The 21,911-nt window shown below is 38.4% G+C and overlaps 1 protein-coding gene across 1 annotated transcript in view; it reads left to right on the forward strand.

Moving 5' to 3' along the window:
* Positions 1-21,911, forward strand: part of PPP1R21 (protein phosphatase 1 regulatory subunit 21) — a 31,595-nt gene that overhangs the window by 6,526 nt on the left and 3,158 nt on the right. Inside the window, exons 7-20 of the mRNA XM_063152466.1 lie at positions 1,937-2,031; positions 4,272-4,324; positions 6,277-6,426; positions 9,456-9,557; positions 9,634-9,722; positions 10,623-10,759; positions 11,404-11,496; positions 12,840-12,967; positions 13,331-13,483; positions 14,254-14,346; positions 15,479-15,712; positions 17,065-17,100; positions 18,849-18,965; positions 19,871-19,969. Of these exons, the coding sequence (XP_063008536.1) occupies positions 1,937-2,031; positions 4,272-4,324; positions 6,277-6,426; positions 9,456-9,557; positions 9,634-9,722; positions 10,623-10,759; positions 11,404-11,496; positions 12,840-12,967; positions 13,331-13,483; positions 14,254-14,346; positions 15,479-15,712; positions 17,065-17,100; positions 18,849-18,965; positions 19,871-19,969 (1,579 nt within the window). The remainder of the gene's footprint in view (positions 1-1,936; positions 2,032-4,271; positions 4,325-6,276; positions 6,427-9,455; positions 9,558-9,633; positions 9,723-10,622; positions 10,760-11,403; positions 11,497-12,839; positions 12,968-13,330; positions 13,484-14,253; positions 14,347-15,478; positions 15,713-17,064; positions 17,101-18,848; positions 18,966-19,870; positions 19,970-21,911) is intronic.

Consider the following 21,911-nt stretch of genomic DNA (forward strand, 5'->3'; position numbering starts at 1 on the left):
AGAAAAGAGTTTCAGAAATCCCCCTTCACTGCAGAAGCTTCTCGAACAATTTTTTTTCTTCGGGTATAGTGTTCTCAGCTAGAATATTTGAAAGTTTTTATCAGGGAATGATATTGTTAGTTTTGGAATATTTTCATTGTCTTGAAGACAAGTTGTAGAAGTTGAGGACTGTGGCCCAAATGAAATTAGGGTGCATTTCTCTGAAGTGCATTAAGCTGCATTTTTTAGAACATACATGTGCAGTACAGATCTTTAATGTAATGAATAAGATGTATAGTGAGTGGTCAGATGCAGAGTTCCTGCTTTCACATGGTAACCTTCAAGTGTGTATTTTAATTATGTTGATAGATGTGAAGATACTTGTATCCAATAACTCCACTAATACAAGTCAGGGTTTAACTAAAAATGACTTACAAAAGAGGGAGAAGGCTGTGTTTGGCTGCTAGTTGCTTTTTTTGTGGTGTTTGAAAAGCTGTAGTTTTAATCTGCTACTAGTCAGTTCAGGCTTTGTCTATCATGTTCTATGGGACTGGGTAATTGATGTCATTGTAAGAAGTTATCCCTACTATTTTAATTATACCATATTAAGTTTTAAAAATAATAAAGCCTGACACTTCATGTTAAACACTGCAGTCACTGTCTGCTGAACACATGGCAGGATGTGTCCCTGAGAATGCTGCCCTTCTGTTTCCCTGCTTTGTCAGGGGGAGGGATCCATTTGCCTCTGACACCCACACTTTACTCAGAAAAGCCAGAGGATATGGGACTTGACAGCCTGCATGCCTTGAAAATTAAAGGGCAGAATGTAAGGCAAAACATGTCAAACTACTTGTTTGTCATTCCTGTAAGTCTGAAAAGGAAATATCAGTACATTTGCAGTTTGTCTTGGAGTTCATTTTCTATCATGCTCAGTGCTACTGCAGTACCTGCTGTACAGTTTCTGTGCAATTATGGAGCTGCTCTCCAAGAAAAGTATTTAATGTGCATGAGCTACCTATTGGCCAGTTTCTTCATATCTTCCTTGTCTATTTTGGATTATTTTGCTTTGTTAGAGTTGCTGAGTTTCTTTGCATCAAATATTGTAAGGAAAGAAAAAAAAAACCCTGTCACTTTGACCCTCCACTATATGTGCAGGAGTTCTAGATGTCAAACAGGAAGCAAAACAGTGAAGAATTTGGGGCCCTAAGTTGGGTAAGGTGTGGAATTTGGTCTGAATCAATAATGGACCTTCTTTGTAGATACATGTATATAATGCTGGAATATGTTACTGTTCATCTCTGCAACCTATTCTCATTATATTAGCAGTCTTAATTACTTAGGTTCACATGTACATGCACAGTCAAATGCAAATGAAGAAAACTTAGAGAAAAATCTCTTGGGAATGCATCAGGAACATAATTGTCAAGTCATGTCAGAATAGGCAGTATCATAGCAGTGTTTAAATATGGGTTTTGAAAAGCCTTTGAGGTATCTCAAACAGTGATGTGACATAGTTAATTGAATTATTGACAACTCCTTGCCTGCTTATTGGAATGCATTGGATGCACAGTAACTAATTTGGAGGCCCTGTTACCTTCCCATCCAAATTCTAGTAGAAAAGAATGCTTTCATATAGCTTATATAATAGTGGCACTATAAGAAAATGAGGTGAATTTTAACTCTGAAGTAAATGGAGCTTCTCAAGAATGAAATTTAGGATTTTCAGGTTTATGGTAACTTCCTGCTTTTGTTAGGATTAGGATTCAATGTTGTATTAAATATGAGATAAAGAGGACAAATGACTCCCACTGTATTTATTCTAACTTCTAGAAGGACACAGATACCTGTACACTCAAGGGATGCCTCTAGTGAGTTATGGTGTTGGTGATACAGATGAAATTGTAAAGGTTTACAATGTGTGTGTGTGTGGTTTTTCGTTTGTCTCTTTGTTATTTAGCCAGCAACAGCTAAAGAATCTTCAAGCAGCTTTGGGCAGTAGACTGGAAGAATCTCTATGCATAATTAATGAAAAAGTTCCTTTTAATGACACAAGTACGTATTGCCTTGGTCTGGGTATCTTGTTTGATTCTTTTTTTTTGGGTATCCATCTGGAGGGAGTACTCCTTCTGAATTAAAATGTATTAGCTGTAAGAAATGTGGGACATCTGAACAGACACTTGGAGGTAACTGTAGTAAGTATTCCTGATACTTGTCATGGTCTTCTTCAGTAATTCTAAAATACCAGGTTTTTATATGTATAATGAAAATTGCAACTTTTGAAGGCTTTTGAGTGATTTGCCACTTGTCTTATTTAGTGTTGACAGGATGAAGGAACACTGTCAATTTAATGGCTGCTCCATAAAGATTGGATACTCATCTCAAAGAGTATTGTTTTTGGCAGGGTATATTCAAGAGGTGCAGTAAGTTAAGGTGGGGGAAAACTGGTGGCTGCAGAGATATTGCATCATTATTGATGCACTTATTACTGGTGGGGAATTTCTGTCTCATTGATCAGAAAACACACAGAGTAGTTCTTACCTGAAGGCTGCTTAGACTTGTTTGTCCCTTCATGGGGAAAAAAAGCCCTTTGGACCTGGGGACTTTTACCTGAAGCAATGTTTTTTCTGCTTCCTTTCCAACTGCTGCTAGATCAGCTGAAGTGCAGAGGAGCCCCTGGAGTTAGGAGTGCTCAGCCTTTGCATGGCTTTGTTGCAAGCATGGGTTAGTATGTGCAGCTGTGCACTGTGTGCTTTCCTAAACAGCTGAACACAAGGCTGGGCAGGCACTGCCTCCTCTTCAAGACCAGGAGGACCTGGAATAGTGAAAAAGCTCAAAGTAGTGAAGAAAGAGCAGAGAAGTGAAAACAGGCTTTTGAATTTCTTGTCTATTTCATTGGTGGCTGTTTGCATTTTTCATTCAGTTTAAAACCTGCTGACAGTGTTTTAAGTAGCCTTAGGCTCTCTAAAAGCTGATCTGGCAGGTGTTGCAGGGGTGAGTGTGCCAAGCTCTCCAGTGGTTTGGCAATCCAGTGAGTCTTGGCTTGGGAACAGCAGATTATCATCTCTGCAGGAAAAGTTGACTCCCATACAGCATATCACACTGAGGTGTTGGTGCCTGGAGTTGGGATCCTTTTCACTTCTCTCACTTTGCCTGGCATCTGCTGCCTATTTCTACTTCTCTGGCTTCTTTAGCTTGCTTTTTTTTAGGTGCTTATCATTGTAGCAAGAACTTTGCTAAAATAATTTATCTGCTCACTCAGCTGCCATACCTTTGCTTGTGTAGTAGAAAACACTGCAAATGGAGAACATTTCTTTAGTGATAGATCAGTGGAAGTCAGGAAATGTTTGTTTGCTCTGGATTCCAGCTGTCTTCCTATAGACCCTGTAGTTGGCTTCAAGTTTAACTAGCAGCTAATTTCAGTAACAATCAAATGACTGCTAAGCATGATTTACAGAGCAGAAAGTTTCCTGAAGCATTTATTTAGAAGTAGGATTCAATAATTTTGGACAGGGTTATTTTCCTCTAAATGTAACTACCTCTTCCCATGTTTTAATAGCCAAATGTGAATGAGACAAAAGGAATAAAAAACTGTAAATTTCCTTTGTGAGCAAATTTTAAACTAAGCTGGTTGTTGTTCAACTGAATTGAGAATGGATGTGACCCCTTTTAAATCTCTAAGGCTTTGTAAGCTGTTCTCTAGGTACAAATAGCCCTCTGCCCCTCTAATTGTGGCTGCTTGTAACTGAATAATCATTCTGGTTACTTCATGACTAGAGAAGAATGCTGAAATACATGGAGAGTACCTCTTAGTCTTAATTATCACCATATTAAATGTATACAAGAGCTTTAAAAAGCATGGAAACCATTCAAAAATATATTAGTCTTACTTGGCCTCTCCTTGGCATGTAATTGAAATTTGAAGATAATCTTGAATTCTTTAAGTGTGTTTGCTTTTAAAAGATTTTTTCACTCTTGTTTGTGATGAATATTGTTCTTTAGGCAAAAGGAGTCTGCTCTTATTTCTCAAATTCAGGGTCTTCAGATGATTAAATTTGACTTAAAATCTGAGGCAAGTATTGAACTGCTTTCCCTTCCACTCAATCACAGAAATCCTTAAGTGAGGATATTTAGGGCTACTTTATTGGAGTCAATTATTTGTATCTCTTTAGTTAAAATTGCTTACATAACCTGTAATATCCCTGCAATTAATTTTCTTTTTTAAATCAGTATTTACAAAAAAATCTCTCCCCCACAATTTAACAAGTGCATAAAACTGAATTTTTGTCCTGTAGGATCTGCTCGATACAATGCTCTGAATGTACCTTTGCACAACAGAAGGAATCAGGTAAGTGCTTCTTGTGCTTTCATGTGGCTCTGCACGACTTTCTATACAGATGCTCAAATAAAACCAGTCATTTTAGTACCTCAAATGGCAGAAGATAGCCTGTCTTACTACTGTCATGATATTCTGAGAGCATTTCTGCCCATAGAGCCTCTGCAATTTTCAAGACCTTGTGTACATTGTTGTTACATCAAGGAGTCTTAATAAAGTTATAGGAAATATTCTTTTATTGTGTCAACCTTCAGTAAGCTAGAAGTTGGAACACTTCATTTTTAAAGTTGGTTAAAACTACAGTAGTTCAGAGGTTTTTTTGTTGGAAAAAGGTAGGTTTGGTATCCTAAATTCCTTTTCCCTCAAACTGAGCTTCTTCAGTCACATCACTTGAACTTTAGAGAATGTGTTTATTTGTAACTGCACAGTGGTGTGTGCACTAAAATGCTGTATTGGGTGACATTACTTGTCACCAGTCACAGCCCTTTCAAGGAAAAAATCATGTCACTTTGAGATCTCTGCATGGTTCATTTACATTTTGTGGGATACTTCTTGCCAAAGCACCTCTTACTTGCAGCAGAATAACTCTTATATATTGAAACGTTTTTAGAAAACAGTTTCTGTTCACTGCTGTAATTTAACGAGATTCCTTGGGAATGTTGTTTATTCAGTATTCAAAAATGAGCATTCTGTGAATGGCTGAATATTTTAAGGGTTTTTACAATAGCAAATCAGAAACCTGCATGCAATCAAAATTTTCCTGTGTTGCTACCACTGAGGATGGACTATTCAGCACTGTGGGGTTTTTCTATTTCCATGTGTCTCTCAAGTCTTCAAGTTAGTGCATTCAGATGCTGCAGGAAGATTTAAAATAGCTGCTTTCTCCATTCTTCAGAATTGCCTGTAAAGAGACCTTTTTCCCAATAATGTCTGCTGTGAGAGCAGGTGACTTGCTGTTCAGTTTTGTGATGGAAATAACCTTAAATTTCAGGTTGCTGCTGCTGAGTTCCAAGAAAAATCTCAATAGCTGCATGGAAACTCCCTCCTTTTACTATTTTCTGCCAGCACTATGTCAGGCAGCCTCATGCTTCAAGATCTGCAATCTTGAAAATACTTCAAGACAGATTTTTATGACTGGCTTTGCCAGTGGAGGCAAAATGTTGGTGTATTAGCACAGGCTGTGTGTGTTTCCCTTCCTTACATGACTAATTAACATATACAAGCTGGGTATAATGACTGCTTTAATTACTTGCCACCATCCCAGATCCATAATCAAGACTGACCTGATTTAACAGTCCATTGAGGCATTAAGAGTACATCTCTGAAAGATAAGTTATTCTTGGCTGAAATGTCACTATAACATTATTCTCTTCCCATAAATCCCAACAGGGAATAGTTTTCTTCTCTCTTGAATTTATGTTCCATTCTGGATTAATTTTTTTGGTACCTTCCTGCTTTACTAAAGCCACAGAACAGCCTTACTCATGAGCAGTAGCTCAGCTCTGTCCAGGAGAATAAGAATTGAGTGTTCTTAGAGGAGCAGACACCTTTAATTCTGGGAGAAAACATCATTGCTTTTTACTAATTAAATTGAGGTTTCCTTGCAACCTGGTGTTGAGCTGTTGTCAGCAATTAGTCTGTTGTGCTTTGGAAATTTCAGACATGGTTTCTGTAATTGTGCTGACCTCTCAGTGTTTTTGTGGTTTGCAAGTTTGAAAAATGCAGCAGAGGCAAACCATCACCAGTTGTGTGAAATAAAAAGATACTTTGTTGTCAGAGAACAATGTGCCCTTCTGTAGTTTATGAATAAAAATTAAGTTAAAAATAATTGCTGTTGTGTATTTTAGGCTGAAATAACAACAAGAAAGAAATTGCTGATAATAATTTTTTGTATCCAAACAGGTTTTTTTCTCATATTTAAATAGATCCATTCAAACACAATCATTTTATTAATGTCTTTCCAGCTGAAGCTGCGAGACCTTGCTGGCCAGGCCCTGGCTTTTGTCCAAGAACTTGTAACAGCTCTCCTGAACTTCCACACATACACTGAGCAGAAGGTACAGATCTTCCCCATTGATTCTGCAACAGACACAATATCACCCTTGAACCAGAAGGTAAAGTTTACACACTTCAGCTACAAATATATTCAATTAGTTAGACTTCAGTGAGTGATTGATCCTAGGGAAAATTGCACCACCTTTATTGGAATGCTGTGAGTGTGTTCCTGAGAGCCAGCCCCTCCTGCATGGGACATCTTTTCTGCTCCATGAATTCTCTGAATGTGGATGAGGTGTAGCTGCAGAGAATCCTTTTCCTCTGTGCCTCTGCTAGAAGAGAAATATTAATCAAATCAAAGCTTTGCTTTTTTAATTGCTGAATTGAAGTGCATCTGTTGAAAGTTCTGCTGACTTGTTTTAAAATAATAATGCACAAATATTGCACTGCTGAATAGAGCTTGTTTTAGTTAATGCACTGGGGCATAGGAGATGTTGAGGCAGAGCCTGGTCTTGTGTTCAAAGTGTTTAGCTGTAATATTAAATAAAGAATAAAAGGTAGACTTATATGAGGGAGAGAACCTGGACTCTGTTCCCTTGTCAAAAAACAACTTTATAATCTGATTTTGGGCTGCTTGTGTGAGGAGGTTTCCTGTAACTGTTCTGAAGCTTCAAGTTTGTAAAGCACGTTGAAATTAGTATGAGAAATCTGACTCATCTCTTTTGACACAATTCCATGGAAAGATTTTCTGAGAGTGTCATCCAGAGCTGTTGAGCTGCATGTTTTGACTTTGTTTTCCTCTGCTGTGAACTAGAGAAAAAAACTGTGCACTAGGATTTGTGTGGGGATGCATACATGTGTGCTTTGGAACAAATTGCATTGAGAGAAGAGTTGACTTCATAGTTTAAGGGGATCTGTGAGTATTTAAGCTGCAGGGAGTATTTTATGATTCAGGCTCTTAATTTCAGTTTAGGAGTTGCCAGGGCTCAGACTTAAGGTGCTGAGGTGAATTGTGGTTTGCATTGATCAAGTGGCTGCAGTGCATGTGGTGTCAATGTTAACAATGACAAAACTTTCCTGTTCTTTGGAGAACCTCCTATAATCTCCTTTCAGGTAACAAATATTTTTATGAAGGTGGTTATCCACTAGAGAAATCCCTTTCTATTTGCCTTCTCAGTTGTTTCAACTGATTTAGCCAAGAGCACCCTTCTGCAGAGATTCAGCATAGTTTGAGAACATTTTCTTGCTCCTGCCACCAAATGCACTCAGAATGGCCCGTCCTTCTTGTGAAAATGGTGGGGTTTAGTCATCTTTAAGAGTTTTTGGGGCAGGAGTGGTCTCTTTCTTTTTTTAACGTGGCTCAGTGTAGTGACTGCATTATCAGATATTACTGCAGTTTACATTTACACTAAAGCAATAAAATCAGATTTCCTAGACATCTCTCCTCACAGATTTTTCCCTGACCTCCTAGTTAACACTTCTTTATTGTTTTTCAGCACAGCTGAAACAGGCAACTTAATCAGAACCATAATTTCATTTTCCTTTTCTTATAATTGAGTCTGATTCAGTAGTTCAGGCTTTGTTTTCATAATTGTCTCTTGTAGTCTGCCCCACTGTGTATTCATGGCCTAATTCCCTCAATGCATGCTACTTCTCAGGGCTTTTGCTGTGACTTTCCAGCACTGAAGCATCTTTTTTTGCTCACTGAAGCTGTAGTTGCTCCTGTACTTTTTATTAATTTATCTATTTGCTTGGCAAGTGTTCTCAGGGTGATTTTTTTTTTTTTTTAATTTTAGTTTTAGCTACTCCACCAAGTTGGTCAAAAATGTCCCCTTAATATGGTAGAGAAGATGAAACAAGTGTCAGATAGTGGCTTAGCAGACTTGCACTGATTTATTTTTCCCCAACTCCAGGTCTTGTCTGGTGCTTTCAAGCTATTTTCCCCACCAAACACTCAAAGTAGATGTGGACAATTCCCTGCCAGGTTCAAGTATTCCTTTTCTCTTTAAGGGTTGGATTGCTGGGTTCTGCTGGGTCTACAGCATCATGCTGGATAATTCAAGTCCTCTCTCTTGCAACACAAGCCAGGAGCATTCTGCATGTGTTATTTCTTCCTCTTTAGATTTAGGAATTTTCCCTAATTCCACCCAGGTTTGTGCATGCATGGATCAGAGCTTAGCATCTCACTCTTCTTGTTAACACTGTGTTACCACACTGTAATAACACACGGAACAATTAAAACCTCTTGTACTCTGTTTGCCTGGGATCTTTAGCTGCTCTTGTGGTGTAAATAATCAAAGGTGAAGGGATCTTTCTGTGGGGTAAAATAAAAGCCAGGATTGCTTTTGACTACCTGTATTAATTTGTGGAAGAAGCTTTTTTGTGATACTGAAGTACCAAATTGGAAAGCTGATGGTGTTGTTACATTTGATGTGTAAGAGTACACCTTATGTTCTCAGGTCTGCTTTTTTGAAGGCAAAATTTACTGTAGGATTTAATGAAGCAATTTTTAGCAAAGTCAGGCAGGTCCATGAGGTCCATAAAATAAGAATTCTCCTGTGATCAGTTGGAGCTCCATGCTTTGCATTAGCATAAGCATGCTTTGACTCCTGTTGAAAACTGGGCTGGACACAGGTGAAAAGACAGAAAAGACACAGGTCTTGCTCTCAGCTTGACTTGGGTTTAGTTCTTCAGTACTTTGCACAGCACAGCTTTGCAAATGTTTGTGCTGATGGATAAGGCTGGGAGGCAAACTTCTTTTGGGAGGAAGGTGGGATAGTTTATTCAGTGGCTAAATGGTGCATGGATCTAGCCTTAATTGGATGGAGTTGAGGAAGGAATGTTTAAAACTATAAAAAGCAAGGGTTTGGTGTGCTGTGCATGGCAGCTGAAATGAGACTGGATGCCCTGACAAAGCCCTAGGTGTGGTTTTGCCTGGACTTCCAGTGCTTCTCACTTTCCCTCAAGGTGTTTTTGACTGTAGAAGAGGTTGCTGTGCATCACTGGACTGTTGTCTCTCATTAGTGACATCTTAGGCATCATTAAGGGGGACCGGGCTTGGCCAAAATGTCCCGTTCAGGTGTTACCTTGACTAAGGAGATCACAGGAGCTGTCAGCAAGCACCGTTTTAAAACCTCTGTGTCCTCAGTTCTCACAGTATCTCCATGAAAACGCTTCCTTTGTTCGCCCTCTGGAGGAAGGAATGCTGCACTTGTTTGAGAGCATCACGGAGGACACGGTGACAGTCCTGGTAAGATTTCCTCCTTTTAGTACCCAAAAAGGTTTTTACAGAGCAAAAACACTTACCTATTGTTTTTTCCTTTCAGGAAACAACTGTGAAGTTGAAGGCCTTCTCAGAACATTTAGCTTCCTACTTAGGCTTTTTAAGAAAGATTCTTCCTTATCAGTTAAAAAGGTACCTTTCATTTGATAGGTCAAATTTAAAGGCACTGTGTCAGGCATGCAGCACCATCAGCACCTACAACTCAAATATTAAGTCAGACCTTAAAATACTCTGGCCTCTGCTGTCTTAAAAGGCTGAACTCTTTTTTGTGTGTTTCTTTTTTTTTTTCTTTTCTTTTTTTTTTTTTTTTTGCATGTTGTTTTCTAAACCTTGAGATTAGGCACAGCTTTTTGAGGCATTAGGACTAAAACCATGTATTTTAAAGCTCCTCCACACACACCCTCCCTCACAGATGAGACTTAAAAAATAATGAAGCTTTCATTAATGTTTCTTAGTTATTCAATAGCATTGATACTATTCAGGTGTGATACACTGTAACTGTTAATGCCTTGAGCTTCTCTGAGGGTTGTTCATCAATCAGTAAATGTAACAATGTTGTAAAACTTGGCAAGGTCTACATCCTTTCTGCTGGAAAATCTTTGTTCCTGAATTGATCGAAGCGAGATGAATTATAAGTACAAAGAGTTGCTTTAAGAGAGGGCTTGGACTAAGGAAGGAAAAACCCCCTTGATTTATGCCTCCTTTATACCTGTTCTCGTGCTCCTTAGGAAGCAAAAGAGAATTTATGTAGTAGAGGGAAAAGTCTTCAAACTTAAATTGTTGCAATCAGTTCCTTGCTGTGAGAGTAAATCATTCCTGGCTTGTGACAGAAACACCTGGGAGTGGCCATGCACACAGTAATTTTCATGTATTGCTAAGTTCCTCTGCTCTGTTAGCCTTTTCAAAATCAATTCCTGGCCTGCTGTTGCTTTCCACTGGGGAGTAGAGAACACCTATGTGCTCTAAAACTCATGAGCTTGTTATTTTTAAGACAATTGCTTGCTTTTAAAAAAATAATTCATATATTCCTAGTTTGGAAGAAGAGTGTGAGTCTTCTCTTTGCACAGCTGCTTTAAGAGCTAGGAATATGGAGCTGCACAGAGACATGAAAAGGTTGACTGCAGTCTTTGAGAAGCTCCACACATATGTCAGTCTTCTGGCCTTACCAAGTAAGTGTCAGTGCTGGCTTGGCTGGCTACCTGTGACTGCTCTTCTGTGGGTTTTTATGGGATGATTGACAGTCTGCCTCTTAATTATGAGTTAGTTAATAAACTACATTTTCTTCCTAATCATCACTTCCAGCCCCTCGTTTTTGTAAGGTTATAACAGCTGTCTAACTTTACTAATAAATAATGAAATAAAATTAATAAAATGAGGTAAAGCCTTTGTGTGTATGTGTTTGGGGAAACTATCTCCAAATGCATCCTGTAAATAGCAGTAGAAAAATGTTTATTTTATAGCTTCAGGTTATTTCAGTCTTCACTCTTTCTGAAGGCCCAGATTCTTTCCTACATGTCTTTGAGTGAGCATGTCTTTCTGTATGTGTGGTTTTTGACACCAACGCAATTGATATTTATGAAATCTGAATAAAAACTAGGGGACTTGAAAATCTTTCACCTGCCTGTTCTGCCAGAATTGACAGATACCAGTATTTGATATTGAAGGGGAAATTTAAGTAAATTAATCTGTTGTGACTCATCCTCCATGCAAATGGTTTTAGTAGGTGGAAACTGAATTATTTTCAAAGCTAACTTTTTTTCATTCATGCTCAAGTCTTAGTTTTGTGGTTTTCCTTCTTATGTGTTACTCTTAGGTACAAGACCAGAAGGACTCCTTAGGACAAATTACAACTTTGTGTTTACAAACATTGCTGCAGGTCTTCATGGATTCCATGACGTTTTAAAAGGTGAGAGTTGGGAGTGTTGTCTTGTTTCAGCTTTGCTGCTTTCTTGTTTAGCGTAGCACACATGCACTCTCTCTGTAACAGTGCTGAAGGTATTGTATGTGATCAGTCTGGTTTGTTTTACCTTTACAAGCTAAGAAACTAAACCTACTAACCACTTGTTTTAGACATTCATGCATGGTTTTCATTCCTCCTTTCTCTTAGCTTTGTTCCTCAGAGTTGCTGGATTATTTAATTGTGGCTCTCCAGATTTTCCTGAGCAGCATCACTTTACTTTCTGAGCTTCATTGCTCTGCTGAAACTAGCACACAGAATGGAATGCTGTGAAATGTACATACTTTCCCTGCTATATGTAGCATTGACCTAGTACCTGCCTTCAAAGTTGAATTCTTCCTTACTATTTTTAAGGTGATGACTATTTTTAACATGAATATGTAACCAAAGGTTACAAATAAGTCTGAGTTCTTTTTGAAACTTGTCTTCTTCTGCAAAATTGTTTACCTTACTTTTATCAGAATAACATGGATATGTTATGTTTTCAGTGAAAGGGTATTTGGTTGAACCTCAGAATTTTGAACTGATGTTCCTGCATGTCCTAGAATTTCAGTACCATGTAGCTGTTTCTGGGGAGAAAATAATCCCCAGAATGAACATAATAGTGGATTTTCGCTATTCTGCTGTTTAAACATTAAGCTTTCCTAATTTTAAGCAAAATTAGGATTTTTTTTCCTAATAGCATGAGTATTCTGGCCCCATTTTGCAGAGTCCTTCTTTTAAAGAAAAAAAGAAGATATTAAAGATTGTACCTCACACAAAATGAGACCCTAAAGTATGAGTTTTGTAGCTTAGGTAAGTTTAGAATACTTTCTACCTCTTAATCTGGTCACTATAATGTAAATTCAATCCAATTTATACTTTAAAGGAAATACAGAAAATAGAAGCAGTGAAGAAAACTGTCAGTAGAATTCATTAACTATCAACAGAAATATTCTTAATATCTCACACTCCCATACTCCAGAATGTTTTATTTCTCTCTACTTTCTCAATCCCAACTAATTTTGAACTTCTTAAGGTTATTTCAGTTTACAGTTTGTGGTGGTGATGAGCTGGAATTTCTCCATTCTGTAGCAATAGTACTCTGTTTTAAAATAGGTGCACGTTGTTCACTTGTCAATTACTTTTTTTTAATTAGGCCACATTGAGAATGTTCTTACATGAGAAATACTTGATTCTTTTTAAATGTTGGTGTTATTGAAATTAATATATTTAGGCTAAGATGCTTTTGTGAATGATTTTCAACAAGTTTTTTATTCTTAATTTGGCGTAATATGCTTTTCATTTTCCAGATATTTCCAAGCACTATAGTCAGAAAGCTGCTTTAGAACAGGAAGTTCCAACTGCCACACAGAAACTCATAACTACAAATGACTGTATTTTATCCTCTGTTGCTGCTTTAACAAATGGAGCAGGCAAGGTAATGGATATTTTTGTTTCAAACAATGCCTTAACTTGTGCAGATTTTTAAGAAACAAAAATAAACTTAGCTGAACCATTTAGAAAATCTGTGTGCCTCTGATATTAATAATCTGTAGTGTCATGTTGATTCTTGAGTTATTTTCAGGATATGAGTTTAAAACAACTGAGTGATAAAAGTAGATCCTGTGAGGGGGATGCTGTGTGTTAGGAAGGTCTGAGTTACATGGAAGAACCTGCAGCTTGTTTCAAAGTCTTGTTAAGAACTCCAGCTTCACTAAATACTTGTCTTTTCAAAAAATAATTGCTCCAATGACTCTTTCTGGTCAACTTAATTCAAAGAGCCACTTCTTGATGTGTTTAGATGGCCTCGTTCTTCAGCAACAACTTGGATCACTTCAGCACCTCTCTGAGCTACGGCCCCAAGGGAGGAGCAGAGTTCATCAGCCCTCTCTCAGCTGAGTGCATGCTGCAGTACAAGCAGAAGGCAGCTGCTTACGTGAAGTCCTTGAAGAAGGTTGGTTCAGCCAGTGTGCCTGCATAGAGGGAGCTCAGTTCTGCTGGTGGTTATGCCAAGCAGAACACAAACTAAGGGTTTGCAGGGTTTGGAATGGTAGAGATTGTCTGAACAAGAGGTTTTGGCTGAGGATATAGCAATAATGCTGAGGATAGCATTGCAATAATGCTGCTGAAAACTTTGGTGTGTAGTTGCCCTCACAACTGAGGGTATGTGCCACTTCTGGCATTACCCATTTCCACTAATCATTTCTGTGCCAAGACTCCAAGGAGAAAAAGGGTGACTGCTTATGTAAATTTTCTCATGCATTCACCTGGAATATGGAGTGAATGAAAACATGTTCTTACACTTGCATTCACTGGAAGACATAAAGGGAAAAAAAGGAGGTAAACTGGGGAAAATGTGCTGAACCAAAGGATTAAATGGTGTCAGATCTCCCTGTTGCCTTCATTAAAATTAACAATTAAGTGATGTGCTTATCAGTTGTCACTAAATCACTTTACTGCAATGTTTGTAAAGAGGACCTTAAGATGCCTTTGATCATTAATTAATACTCAGAGTTTTATGAGCACTTTTTAATCAACTGCTCCTTTTGGGGCTGTATTTCTTGAGAGCTCAAACTATTTTTTCCTTATACCTGGTAAACACTTGGAACATAGGGTTTTTTCCCTTTACTAAAGTAAGGAAAGTAGTAAGTAAAGAAAAGCAGAATGCATATTCTGATCTAATATGTAACATGTTTTGAGAGGGGTTTTTTGATTTTTCTGCAGCCTTGTGCAGATTCAGTGCCTTATGAAGAGGCTTTGGCCAATCGCAGAGTTCTCCTGAGTTCTACAGAAAGCAGGGAAGGTCTTGCACAACAGGTATTGTGCTAACATGTAAGGCAGTGTATTTTGTAAAGGTGAACTTGTATCAAAGTATCCAATTTATGTCTGTGGTCATTTGTAGGTGTATATGGATATGCTGAACCTTAAAATTAGACTGTAGATGTCTTGTAGAGTTTTGAAAGTAAAACCTTTGTCAGGCTGGGTTATCTGCAGGATGTACATGTAGGTAGATATAGGAGCCAGGATTATGTCATTGATTCCTTCATTTGGAAATACAAGAAGTCAGGTAATCTTTAATAATTAAAATAAATGCAAAATAAAGACAGGAATAAGGCATACGAAAGGATTAATTTTTAATGATGTGTACTGATTTGAGTCCTCTTTTGGACTATGCAGGAATTATTTGCACTGGTTAAGGGCACTGATCTTTCATTTCAGTTAGAGTGATAGATTAGAGTTTCTATCTGCCAGTATGCATATATATATATTTTATTTTTTTTTTTTTTCTGGAAGGTGAAGCAGGATGGGTAACATGGTATTTAAAAGGCCTACCCAGTTTGTCTATTGCTTCATGTGAATGAGAATAACTAATTAATACTTACACTTTATTAGCTTGCTTACTCAGCCTATGCTTGATTCATTGTTATTGGGCTGTTACAGAAGCATGTACTTTGGTAATTTTTTTCTTTATAGTTACCAATATTCTAAGTGTATTAGTAGGAGTGAAATGAATTTCAGCAGAAATGTGCAGTGATTAGATGTGTTCTGTTCCATAGTTGTTTTCTTACCTGGACAAAGTGGGTGGTTCTGTCTGTGTGAGGTGGGACAGCTGGGAGGAGACAGTTTGTCTTTCTAGCATAGGAAAAGCTAGTGATATTGCCAGGTACACATCTTTCAACATTTTATAAAATTCTTCCTTGCTTTGGTTTTTCACCTAGTACAATGTTGCTATTTTTATGCATGTGTCAAACTAATTAAATAATGTGGCCATTTTTGACAAAGAGCCACAGCTAAGCACACAGCTCAGAACAGTGGTTGTTTACCTGCTGCACTTTGTTAGCTCACTTATGTAATGGTTTAAAATAATACTGCCCTCAAACATTTCCTGTGTGTGGGTTTTTTCCTCCCTGGGTTCAATAACCTGGACTGTAAACTTTCCCTCCTAAAGGTCCAGCAGAGTTTGGAGAAAATTGCAAAACTTGAACAAGAAAAAGAACACTGGATGTTGGAGGCTCAGCTAGCTAAAATTAAGCTAGAGAAAGAAAACCAAAAACTGAAGAATTCTCTCAGTGGACATTTAACTGAAACTATCCAGGAGCATTCAGTCCTGCCAAATACAGCAGAACAAAAGAAGGAAACCACAGAAAAGAGTCTGAGGGAACCTATTAAGAGCACCAGTCTGGTAAGTGACCTTTCCCTTCAATAGAGAAAAATCCACTTTCTTTAGTAGCAGTGCTGTTTGATCAGTGGAACACTAAAAATGAAAGCCTTTTGACTGTATTGAAAAGCATTCACTCTTGGGGTCCTTGTCTTTGCAAAGCTGCTTGCAAATTCTTTCTGCAGAGTTGGGCACTTCTTGGATTTTGAGACTTTGTTTGCTGTCTTTAGTATTGTGAAGATATTTTTGTAGTTCTGTCCATGTGTAACTGAGGGGGAAATAATAGGTGCTTAATCTCCTGATTTGTCTGTACATAGGGAACTTTGCAAGTGCTGTGTATCTCAGGTTGGGCCTATGTTTCCAATACTTTTATTCATCTCTAGGTATGTTATAGCAAATGAAAGTAGGTAGGTAGTGATTGTCAATGGGTTTGAAGACTTATTTGGGTCAATTTGGGTTCAGCAATTGCTTTTGGAAATGTAGCATGCATTCTTTCCTTGCTGTTCTGTGCTGGTAAATGGCTTTTTCCTGTTTACTAACATATTTTAAATGAATTGGCCTTTCCCCTGAATTCCACTTCTGAAGTGGCATAGTGGTATTAACAGGAATGTCATCTGTAAGAAATAATAAATCCACTCAGCATTCAATAGAATTATTTTTTGTCCTCCCTGCTTTCCTGCTCCAAGATAAAAGTAACCAATGGGTGGTTTGAAAGCCCCAGTTCTGAAGTACACTGGCATCTTAAGTTTTTGATCCCCTATTTGATTCCTTAGGAGTTTGAGGAAGTTACTCATGGGTCAACATATTGTATGAATGTTCCCCATAAACAGGAATCTCTAGTCCTGTTGAGATCAGGGGGAAAAAAGCCCCTTAGATTCTCTGGGAAGATATCCTTGCCTGAAACCAGGTATTGGCTTGCACTGCTCCTGTAGAGTTTTGTCAGTGCTTACTAGGCAGAGGGGAAAGGAAGGAATTTGGAATGTATTCAAGAAGTCCAGGTTGATTTTTCCTTCCTCTTAAACCTGACAAGTAATGTTTCGGTGTGCTAACGTGGCTCTGAATTAGTTTCATATGATCAAGCAGTTGCATAACCATGGGAGCCCAGCTGCATCTTGTTGCTTTTATTGCCTTTTCCCTGTGTACCTCCTAAGACAAGAGATATATTTTTGAGCTGGTGTCAGGTTTAATTCTGTTCAAGGCACTCATGTAACCACTCTTGTTTAATTTACAGGTGGAAGTACTTAAATTTGATTTCAGTTTGCATGGTTGCAAGATTGTTTAAATTCAAAGTCCTTCTAAGACTGAAACCAAAATGCAGCTATGGTTTCTATTTTTTTTGCAGTTTCTCATTAAGTGTATTTTTTTCCTTGTTCTAGATTGGAATGTTGACTGTAACTACTGATAATGAAAAGGTAATCTGTTTTAAACATTATTAAAGTCCATCTGTTAAATACTTCAATTCTGATTCTGCTAAACTTATTCCACAGGTCTAATTACCAAGAATACTCCTGTATAATGGCACAAGTTGACCACATAGTCTTTATATACTAAATGGTCAAATTTCTGAAATCCACCTGTTCTTTAATTTTCTTTTTCAATTAGTGAACTGTTATTTGGCCCTTGTGAGCCTTTTGGAGCAGTGTGAACTGGAGTCAGGGTCTGCTCTCTGAGGAAGGCACTGGTCATTGTGGGAATCTATAAAATCAGAGGGTTTTGGGAAAGCTGCAAAAGGCAAGGCCTCAGAGACAGCAGAACTGTGGTTAGAGCTAAGCAGTAGCCATAGGATAGGTCAGCAGAAAAATTATGTAAAAAGTAGAAAAGCAAGGACAAATAGAACAATGGTCTGTGTATTAACACTTGGCTAGAATAACTCCCTAAGCTACAGAAAAGTTTATCTAGTGAGATATTAGGGAGTTCTAAGCTTAATAATGGATCTCTGTGCATTGTGTTTAAGGCTTACAAGTAAGTATTGTATTAAAAATAAGCAGGCGTTGTTTTACCCAAAGGTACATGTGCTTATGGTGATTGGATAGAACTACTGTCAATGTGCTTTTGCTTTGTGTGATTGGGCAAAAAACTTATAAAATAAGTTCTTGGTCTGCTGCCTGGGATGTGAGCTGCTGGCATCTTCCCATTGTCATCACCATGTAATGAGGCTGATGCTGGAAAATAAACCAGCTCAAGGCGCGTTCCTGGCAGTCCCATCCTGTTGGTGGTGTTTGCAGGGACCCTGGCTGGCGATGGCCTGGCTGTGCCTCAGGAACCCCAACTGTATCCCAAGCCTCCACTCTTAACCCCGGGGGAAGGGCTTAAGCATAAAACACCCCTATCTGCAGTTGCAAAGTACAGGTCACACTGAAACAAAGCTTGAACCAGCCCTCAGGATAAATGTTAACCCTTCATTTAGCCCTGCTATAATGTAACGCTTGCTCCAGCAGGAACTGCTGAGAGTAAGGTTCACTGCTTTCCCTTTTCTGATATCACAGGGAGCTGATGTGTACCTTAGTGCACTCCTCCTTCTGAAAGTGTGATTGAAAAGGGGTAGGGGGCTAGATAGTAACTGATACAAGTCCTTAGAGGCTTCTGCACAGTGCTGAACTTGAAGGTAAATGACAGATCATGTGAAAGCTGACTCCAGTGGGTTAGTCTGTAAACTACTGATTTGTTGGTTTTTTTAATTTTTTATTTTCTTTTTTAATTTCAAATGTCTAAAACTTCTGGAACATGCAACATTAGTAATGGTTATGATTTTTGTATGCTTCTGAAATACAGTTATGTGAAGGAATTCTTCCTTGTTGGGAAGAGACTGTAAGTTTTCATGTAGGTGAAAGCTGTTCACTTCTGGATTTTCATCTTCATCAGACACATGATATATTAAAGCAAGTTAAATTCTTACCTCTTCAGTCAGCTCCTTGTCCTGTAAGGAAATCTGACATTGAGTCCCGATCAGAGTGACAAATTGCAGTGTAGCCTGCTGTAATTCATCTGTTGTCTTTGTGGAATTTGATACTTTTTGATCAAGTATCATCTCTATCTTTTTGATAGAGCAGCTAGGGCTCAGAAGGAAAGAATTAAAAAAGTCTATATAGAGGCAATGTTGTGATTTGGGTATTCAGTCTACTAAACATCAATGTTGTTTGGTTGAACTTTTCCTTGCCAGGCTCCAGATGCTGAGTCTCGTGAAGACCTGATAAAAACTCACTACATGGCCAGGATAGCAGAGCTGACCTCTCACCTGCAGCTTGCTGACAGCAAATCAGTGCACTTCCATGCTGAGGTGAGCATGCAGGCAAGGACAGTAAATCTCTTTTTGAACTTCCAACAGGCAAGTGCTGTGATAGTGAGTTTCAATACATGGAGCATAATGTTTTATAATAATCTGTTCCTGGAATATTTTTGATTGTGGTCTGGCACGCATAAAAACAGATACTATAAAAGAACTTTTTATGTTTAATAAATCCTTTGGTAGCCATGTCTTGGCTGTATTAAGTAGTATAATGTGTGTCATGTATAGATTTGTTCACATAAGCTGAAGCAGCTGGCTTTAGTTACCAAGGAAGTTTTGACTTAATTTTATAGTGATGCTGATGTCATTCAAAAATATTAGAGTGTATTATGAAGCGATGGAAACAGCTCTCCTGAGAAAATTGGCTCTTAGGCAGAAGTTATACTGCAAGAATGAACAAGATGATGCATTGTATCTATGGTTTCCTTTTCATTTCAAGTCATGAGGGAACTTTTCTTGAAAGTAGTTGCTGTTTTGATTTGTGTAATAAATGATATGGAATATACTAAAGCTCCAGGTTAACAGAGCAAATCCTCTTAAATGTTATTTTTTTAATTGAAGATGACATAGTATGGATGAATCATCTTTTCTGTGATATTTGAGCCTTGTGTGAAGTGAGTTGTTTGCATTGCTTTTTACTTATGAGAAGTTTTGTAGCAGTTACATGAAAAATACAATATTTAGAGGATTGGCAATATGGTAGCTCTGTAAAATGAAATATTTCATGTTAACTATTCCATTACCTCTGCATTTAAAAATGTGCACAAGCTCTTGAGTTTCTTGAAATCCAAGTATCACAGATGGAAAAGTCCAAAGCAGGCACTTAAGGATGCCACCAGGCAGTACTGAGGAAGTGACTTTTGTCCCTTGTACCCTCCCTGTCCTGTTCTTGGTAGTGTCGAGCACTTGCCAAAAGACTTTCTCTGGCAGAGAAGTCCAAGGAATCACTCACAGAAGAGTTGAAGCTCGCCAGTCAAAACATCACCAGATTACAGGCAAGTAAATTTTTCTGTAATGTAGTAGAAGCACTTTGTAATCATGTGTAAGGGGAAGTTAGAGCAGAAAAATTACAACCATCTAGCCTGGCTATGCCATTCCTAGGTCCTGTGTTGTGGAATACAAAATCCAGTGGTATGTGGAGAAGAGCCTTGAATAATACACTTTAAATCCCAGGTATAAAGTTGAAGTGGAACAGGCTTCCAAGAGAAAGTAATATTGCCAACTTGCGTGTTTTAGCCCATTTGATGTCAAGGATTTTCAAGAAAATGAGAGAGTTGTAATGCCAAAAGGGGTGGTGGTTTGACTGATTCCAGATGAAGTAAGGAATTGTTAATCCTTTCTTGCACCTGGGTCTGAAAGTTTTAAAAAATGCCAGTTTGATTTGGATTTTTTAAATATAGGTACCTTAATATTAAGCAAAGATAGTTATGGGGTAATCTTTAAGAAGCTGTTGTTAACAAAAATCAACTCTTATGCCATCCTGTGAGTCTCCTCTCCCTTTGTCCTTCTCCTCCACACAGCTGAGAAAGAAGCCAGTAGTACAATAAAGTATAAATAAATACACAATTCATAAATTCCTTCGTGTTTTCTTTACACTTAGTTCATATTATTATTGCTCATCTGTCTGTGATGGTGAGTACCAAAATTGCTCCATACAGACTGTGGATATAATGTTAGAAGCTTTGAGCTGTTGTGCCCGTGAACAATCCTTTTTAAACACTTTCTTGATTTGTTCCTTTAAGAAATTCCACAATAGATGTTGAACTCAGCATGAGATGTTAATTTTCAACTGCATTTTAAACTTCCTAGGAAAAGATAGCAGGCACACACCATTTATATGTTTAGTAGTCTGCATAGTACTGAATAATACTGAGGTTGGAAGGGTCCTCTGAAGGTGATTTACCCCCTCCTTTGTCAGAGCAGAGAGTTCAGATCAAGCTGTGGAGCTGGGTATTTCCTATACAGCCATGCTGGTCTGCTGCCACAGTCACTCCATGACTTAGGCATTGCATTGCTCCTTGTTCTGTCCTTGATCATTCAGCTTTCCTGGGCCCCTGTAACTTCCAGGGCAGTTTTACCTGGGACCTTGCCAAGCAGAAAGAAGTCCGAATCTACTCCTCTAGGTCTAGGAGTCTAAGGCTACTGTAATTCTGCTATTCATCTTGCTTCCCTCAGGATCCTGAATGCCACTAACTCAGCCAAGGCTGCCATTGGCTTTCACATCCCTGAGCAGCTTTCCCTTATTTGTGAGTAACAGGTCCAGCAGGGAGCATCTCTTGGTCCCACTGATCACTGCTGTCAGGAATTTCTATGCCACACTCAAGACAACTCCTCAGTTGCTTGTGTTCCACCTTGCTGCCCTTCCAGGACGTGTCAGATAATTAAAATCCCTAATGAGGATCAGGGTCTGTCAGTGGGAGATTTTTATCTGCTTGCAGCAGATGCCTGTCATATCACCCTGTTGTTCTCCTACTGATCAGATTTATTAGTCTTCAAGCCACTTCTTCACACAGAGCATAATTTCTTCCCTTCTGTCCTCCCTGAAGTGTGTTTATCCCTTCATTGCTGTGTTCTAGCCATGCACACTATCCCCCCATGTCTCTATAATCCCAGAGACATCATAACTCTCTCTAGCTCCATGTGGAGTGGTGCTTCCTTCAGCTTTGGATGTGTGTGCAGGCCATGTTTTAACCCCACAAACATTACTTGTTTCCTGGCTGGAAGCAGTGGTGGAAAACTTAGCTGTTACCCCTTTTTTGTAAGCCATAAAAAGTGGGGGAAAAAATCTAAAGGAAACAACACAAAAATAAAGGGAACAAACCATGCATGGGACTTCAGGTAAAAGAAAAGTAGCTGCTGACTTCCTTTTATAAAACAGGGGGTTTTTTAGCTGAATTGCACACACTCAGCATCAAAAGTGGAGCTGACTAAGTGGAG

Source organism: Melospiza melodia, chromosome 3, assembly GCF_035770615.1.
Source record: "Melospiza melodia melodia isolate bMelMel2 chromosome 3, bMelMel2.pri, whole genome shotgun sequence".
NCBI lineage: Eukaryota > Metazoa > Chordata > Aves > Passeriformes > Passerellidae > Melospiza > Melospiza melodia.